The 7,290-nt window shown below is 32.0% G+C and overlaps 2 protein-coding genes across 2 annotated transcripts; both read right to left on the reverse strand.

The window, feature by feature from the left end:
- Positions 1-968: 968 nt before the first annotated feature.
- On the reverse strand, positions 969-1,910 carry LOC138833629 (olfactory receptor 8H1-like). The gene has a single exon (XM_070031911.1). The coding sequence runs from the start codon at positions 1,908-1,910 to the stop codon at positions 969-971; it is 942 nt and encodes a 313-aa protein (XP_069888012.1).
- Positions 1,911-6,342: 4,432 nt separating this feature from the next.
- On the reverse strand, positions 6,343-7,290 carry LOC138834169 (olfactory receptor 8H1-like). The gene has a single exon (XM_070032927.1). It carries the CDS (start codon positions 7,288-7,290, stop codon positions 6,343-6,345), a length of 948 nt encoding a protein of 315 aa, XP_069889028.1.

Genomic DNA, 7,290 nt, shown 5'->3' on the forward strand with positions numbered 1-7,290 from the left:
AGGAGCCACATGAGAAAACTCACTGGATACAGATTTGGAAATTGGGAAATTTATAATAGATTAAGCCCAAAGCACCTCACAGATTTCACTGAAAATTTCATTACATATATAACAGTAGCAAGAGTGTGCAACAGGAAATTACACAAATTCCATTTAAATATTGTATATGTATACATTCACAGATAAAGGCACACAAGAATATAGGAAAAGAAATGAAAAAGAATGCACACAAATATAATATTTATCTTCAATAAGCTATAAGAGTATCCTCAAAATTGTCTTCAAGATTAGAATATCATTTGTACAATAATATAAAACAATAGTTTAACATAAATTTAGGAAAGCCTCAAAAATTTCATTGCTGCTATATCTAAGTTGCTGAATTGAAGAAAATAAAATTGCTATTTAAAAACCAGTAGATATTCTTTAGAAAGAGTATGTACATTACAACAATTCAGCAATATGCCTTGCAATCAAAGATGAAGACAAACAAGATTATAATTACAAATATATTTTATCTTTCATCTGACTACATGTACCACAAATTAAGATTTATCTCTTGTAAATGAGAAAGTTCGGTCTTAAAAATCCAGTGAATTCTTAGGACTTGTATACATAAAATATTATTTTATACTACAAAGAAAATGATTGTTAAACTGCTATCATTAAACATACAAATAACTCCTTGTGAAGACATTAATGTTTAAATTATAGGTTGAAATCATAGCATATTTTCTAACACATTTGTAAAAATTAAGAACGAATTTGGTGCTTTCTATATTACCTGCTATAAAAAATATGACATTCAGGAATTACTATTCCAGTATGAACTTTGAATAATGAAGTTCTGGCAATATCCATTCTGTAAACAGAAATAAAGGTTGGTAGACAATAAACCCATGAATGAATAAACTTTTTTATCTAAAAGACCAGAAAAGATGAATTTCAATACATCACAAACTGTCATTTTATTGCCTGGAGCCTGAACTCTTCTTCATGATTCGAAAGAAAGCATTTTTCACTTGCTTGTTCCTAAGACTATAAATGAGTGGATTGAGCATGGGAATCACAATCGTGTAAAACACAGAAGCCACTTGATCCTTTCCCAGGGAGTAGGACTTCTTGGGTTTTAAATAAGTGAAGATCAAAGTACCATAAAAAATGGTGACCCCCAGCAGGTGGGAGGCACAGGTGGAGAAGGCTTTCTGCTTTCCTGAAGTGGACTTAATTTTCAGAATAGTTAACAGAATGGACACATAGGACATAGTTATTGTGATAAGAGACATCATTAGAGTAGAACCGGCAAGAACAAATACCATCACTTCAATTCCATAGGTATCATTGCAAGACACAGCTAACATTGGAGATATGTCACAGAAAAAGTGGTGGATGATATTGGATTTGCAGAAAGTCAATCCACTCATGCAAATGACATTGACAGAGGAATCTAGAATGCCAGTCATATAGGACCCAGCAAGAAGGGTCCAACAGAGTCTCGAGGACATTATTACAGGATACTGTAGAGGATTGCAGATAGCCACATAGCGATCATAGCCCATGGCAGAGAGGAGAAAAATTTCAGCACCAGCAAAGAGAACGAAAAAGTAGAGCTGGGTGAAGCAGCCCACGAAGGAAATGTTCTTGGTAGAAGTCAATAGGTTCGCTAAGGTTTTTGGTGTGATGACACTTGAGTAGCTGAGGTCAATGAATGAGAGATGAGTGAGGAAAAAATACATAGGTGTGTGAAGCTGGTGATCCAGATAAATTATCATGATCATGCCTAGGTTTCCCAGCACAGTAATAAGGTAGATCAGGAGAAATAGTGTAGAAAGGGCCAGCTGGATCTCTCTAAAATCTGTCAACCCCACAAGGATGAAGTCAGGATTCTTTGTGTTATTCCAGGCTCTCATTGTGTGCTGACATTTGAAAAATTAAAGGTGATACTTAGCCTAAATTACTTAAAAAATTATCATTTACATGAATGTCCCAATAATTGTATAAATAAACTAGAGTGATAAAATTTAATAATGTATTTATACAAAAGCAAGCAACTATAAACATCTGTAAAGTGACCTGTATTTAACGAAGATAATTTTCTTCATAATTATAACAGACTTGATTATTTGATAAACCATTTTACTAACATATTTAGACTGGAATTACTGTGACTTTGAGTTAAGAATTATAGTGTCAGGTGTTTATTTTACTTATATCAATGCAATGCCAAGATGTATGGACATATTTTGTTATAGTTCTTTGATTTCAAAACATATAATACTGTATAATTATTTGATTGCAGCTAATCAAAATGCTATATGTATAATAAGTATAGATAGAAAACTACTTTACTGGATTTACTTTGTGTTGGCCATCTCAATTAAGACCTTTTGAAGAAATTGAACTTTTAGTAGACTTTTGTAGGTAGAAATAGGTAGTATTATAGATTATTAGTCCTATTTCACAGCTATGTGATTTTCTTTTTCCTTGAGTGGATGCCACAAACAAAATTGAGTTTCTTCAAGAATCAAAACTTATAGACAGTGGTAGTGGTAATAAACTCTGAATCCTTAACTCCACATATAAATAAAGAGAGACAGATGGATAGCTATATAATGTATGTATGTATATATATATATATATATATATATATATATATATATATATACATTTTCATGTGGTGTTAAATCCTCAGGACCTTTTTTAAGATAATTCAATTTAAATTTATTAAGTAAAATCATGAGGAATCCAGATAGAACCCTAAGAAAGTTGTAAATCTCAATAGGAAAAGTATGCATCATTAATAAGCATTGCCTGCAGAATTTTTAAATTATGAACTTCTTTTTACACTCGCAGATTTGTTTACATAAGTTAGCTATAAAAGTGCAAGGTGAAATACTTACTCTTGATTGGTGGAAGGAAACTTGTAGAGAGAAAGCTAAGGTATTTGTCATACCTTAGGCTTTTTTTAACAAATCAAATTGCAAAGCCTATAAGATGCTAACATTTTCTGTAATATAATGTTTTCCTTTCTATAGTCATTTTTATTATTTTTTGCATTCATTATTTTTAGTTTAAAAATTTGAGTCACAATTAATTTTAATACTACTGCTCAAATGAAAATGTTGCCAGGAAGGATTTTCACACAAGAAATGTCAACTAGTGGTTGTCATCATCAGAAGGGTGGTGTGTTCTTCGTCTCTCAGTCTCATATATCCAGGTGCTCTTTTATGGGTGATCATTTAATCAGCATAGGGATCATGCAATTGATATCCTCAGTGACCAATTTCTAAGGATATTTCTTGGCACATTTTCAAGGACAAAAATTCAATGAGCAGAAGTTCAGCTTTTTCATATAAAAATTCCACAGTGAGGAACAGAATAACAAGGTGGTTTTGATGTAATACTTTAAAATACTATCTATTTTAGTTTGATAGATATAAATTTATAAATTATTTTTTATAGCATACTTGTCAAATCAAGAAATTTCCGAACAATGTGGAAAAAATTTTAGAGAATTAGTTTGCTGTGAATGACACGTTTCAAAATGGATATGTGTTATATTTAAACATATAATTCTATCATAAATAAAATGTTTCCTTCTATAGCAGTAGAATATACCTATAATTAAAGAAATTAGTGTAATAAATTACAGCTCAATAATGTTCAGTGATCTTCCTTAAACACATAATACTTATTAAAACATGTACTTGTACATATAAATAATTATAATTAATCTATATGATATGATAAAATAATATGATTATGATAAAATAATATAAAAGACCTGGTAAATTTTATCTAGTATTTTATTGTTTATTTTCTTTATTTTATTGTTTATTTTCTTTATAAATGTAAAATTAGTGCAGGAAGACATGATAAAATTGAAAAATTTTATCAAAAATGTATTGAATTGAAAACTGACCCTGAATGGAAGACCCAGCTCACACTTCCTTCTTTCTATGACAGGCTAACTATTTTAATAAATACGAGTTAAAAGGATAATGAAGTTGAATGATTTCACTCATGATTATTTTCCAAAAATAGGATGCACAGGGGGAATCTGAAAGGAACATATTAAAAATCACAGAAAGATCCTCGGACACTTGTATTAAATTATCCTATAATTAATTTATCTTCAAATATACACAAAAAATGTTCTATGCAAGTGTGTTTGTTTCCTAGATTTTTTGGAGACAAATGAATAAAGAGCTATCTTTAAGCTGAACACTCCAGGCTTATGCTTCTAATCCCAGCTTCTCAGTAGACTAATATTTTAGGATCAAGGTTTGAAACAAGCCCAGGCAGAAAAGTCCATGAGATTCTTATGCCCAAATAATCAGCTGAACCCTGGAAAAGGAGGTAAGGGTCAAATATATCACTTGAGCAAACAATTCCAGTCTGATTTAGTCAAGTTAATATTAGAGAACAATGTTGAGTAAAGGAAAAATGTTGCTATTAATGGAAGGTCAATGTGTCTGGCATCAACTGTAAGGTTTTTTTTTTTTTTCTATTCGTAACTAATAGTTAAACCAAATGTTGCAAAAGCAAGCAGAGCCTGAGAAGAGACCCTCAGTATAAAATTAAGAAAAGTTTTTAATGAGTAGAGATGAATCAAAATGGTTTATCAGTAACTATATACAACTACTAACACATTATTCCCAATGTCAAAAAATAAATCTCAATACAACAAATACACATTATCACCATACAAAAATATCAAAATAAACCTGAGGCAACTTATTTTGGGCATTATTACAGGATAAAGCAAATTGTGATATAGATCAGGAAAAACAGCTTTCAAATGAAATACTAAAATATCTAATAAATTAGTAATGGTTAAAATTTTTAATTGTTGAAATAGACAGTTAGCTCTCTATTTTACTTATTTTTAATGTTTTTATGGTAATACTGGGGCTTGAACTCAGGATCTTACATTTATGTGCCAGAAAGTGGTTTATTTTATAATAATCAGAAAGGATCATAAAGTATTTATGAGGAAACTACCATGAAATTTTACACAAAAAATTTAATAAATTTCTGCAATAATTTATAAAAATTGATTTTATTCAAACAATCTGTGTAATAATTGTTACAAATTTACAATAACAATAGCTGCAAAATAAAACCATACCTCCAAAAACTAACTTTGAAAATCTGAGATAATTAAAAATACAGTACCAGAAAAGTCAATCATTGAAAATAAAAAAATAGAATGCTACCTGATCAAAGTTTATGGAATACCATATGATCAAAATTCATTTTTAAATATTTGCCTTCTAACTTCCTTTATTTAAAAAAGTTTTAAAAATGTGAATCAAGCATTTAATTCAACCATTTTTAATGAGTTTTCCAAAGCTGATGGAATCACATAAGTGAAAAGGAGAAGGCATAGTCATCAAATATTTAACATGTGCTCACATAACAGATGTTACTGTGTATAAGTTTTTCAACTCAATAAATTACAATAATCCAGGCCTAAAGGAGTACAAAATATATTTTGAATTTTCCAAAAACATCTTACAGCTACCTTTTCATAGCTGCCTTTGTCAAAGCAACCCTCTTTGAATGAATAAAGAAAATTGAAGAAGAGAGCATCCAAATTCCATTTAAATACATCATATATATGCAAAAAACCAGAGTTAACCTTGAGGAGAATGTATCCAGAAGTGCAGTATTTCTCTTGAATCAATTTGAATAAAAGTTTCCAAATTACTACTAGCATTATTTTCCTATATCATAACTCTAGTAGTTTCTTTCTTCCAAACAGCAATTTGTAAAATGTTGATATTTCCCCTTTCTGCATGTTTTCAGTTTGTGAACTAAACCGACTGAAACAGCTGTGAATATTCTTGTGAGAAAGTCTTATAATTACAGTGACAGGAATCATCTTTGTAAATATAACATTTGTTATATGCTTTTAGCTTGGAGATAATTTCAAGACTATTTAAGATCCTGTGGACTTGAAATATGATTTATCTTGTGGAAATGAGAAAACTAGGACTTCAAATTCACTGTCTTCTTAAAGGGTGCAGTAAAGGAAGTGAGTACAGAATCTTTTTATCACTAAATCTGTTGTTAAGGTTAAATAATTGTCTTCATAGCATAATAAATTAACATAATAAATTTTTATGGCACACTTTAAAAATGATATCCAAATTTTATCTTTCACACAGTATCTGCTCCTCCAATACATACTTATCACATCTCATTATAAACTGAACTTCTGAGAATGTATTCTTGGGAATGCCCTGAGAAATGTATGAAAAAATGAACATATACAAATGACTCAGTTCTTCTTTTCAGAAAAACCAGAAATGATGAGTTTGACATGTCACACCACTGTCATCTTGGTTGCCCAGGGCCCCCTATTTTCTGCATGACACGAAAGAAAGCATTTTTCACATCCTTGTTCCTAAGACTATAAATGAGTGGGTTGAGCATGGGGATCACAATCGTGTAAAACACAGAAGCCACTTGATCCTTTCCCAGGGAGTAGGACTTCTTGGGTTTTAAGTAAGTGAAGATCATAGTGCCATAGAAAATGGTGACTCCCAGCAGGTGAGAGGCACAGGTGGAGAAGGCTTTCTGCTTCCCTGAGGTGGACTTAATTTTCAGAATAGTCGACAGAATGGACACATAAGACATAGCTATTGTGATAAGGGAGACCATTAGGGTAAACCCAGCAAAAATGAATATTACAATTTGAACCTCATATGTATCAGTGCAGGACAGTGCTAAAATCGGGGACGTGTCACAGAAAAAATGTGAGATTACATTGGAGTTACAAAACTTTAATCTGCTCATAGAAACAGCGTTCACAGAGGAGTCTATGAAACCAATCAGGTAGGACCCCGTGATCAGGACACGACAGAAGCTTCTGGACATAATCACTGGATAGCGCAGAGGACTGCAGATAGCCACGTGGCGATCATAGGCCATGGAGGCGAGGAGAAAGCATTCTGTAGCACCAAGCAGGACGAAAAAGTACATCTGGGTGAAGCAGCCCAGGAAGGAAATACTCTTTGTGGAAGTCAGTAAGTTCGCTAGGGTTTTAGGGGTGATGACACTTGAGTAGCTGAGGTCAAGAAATGACAGGTGAGTGAGGAAAAAATACATAGGGGTGTGAAGCTGGAGATCCAGGCGAATTATCATGATCATTCCTAGGTTGCCTAGTACACTAATCAGGTAGAGCAGGAGAAACAGCGCAGAGAGGGTCAGCTGGATCTCTTCTGAATCTGTCAGCCCCATAAGGATGAAGAAAGGCACATTTGTGTTATTCCAGCTTCTCAT

Source organism: Dipodomys merriami, unplaced genomic scaffold (assembly GCF_024711535.1).
Source record: "Dipodomys merriami isolate MVZ:Mamm:240054 unplaced genomic scaffold, mDipMer1.0.p SCAF_21, whole genome shotgun sequence".
Classification (NCBI taxonomy): Eukaryota; Metazoa; Chordata; class Mammalia; order Rodentia; family Heteromyidae; genus Dipodomys; species Dipodomys merriami.

Bases quoted from the DNA above. Each gene is read 5' to 3' on its own strand.
- LOC138833629 (XM_070031911.1), bottom strand. From the start codon at position 1,910: ATGAGAGCCTGGAATAACACAAAGAATCCTGACTTCATCCTTGTGGGG.
- LOC138834169 (XM_070032927.1), bottom strand. From the start codon at position 7,290: ATGAGAAGCTGGAATAACACAAATGTGCCTTTCTTCATCCTTATGGGG.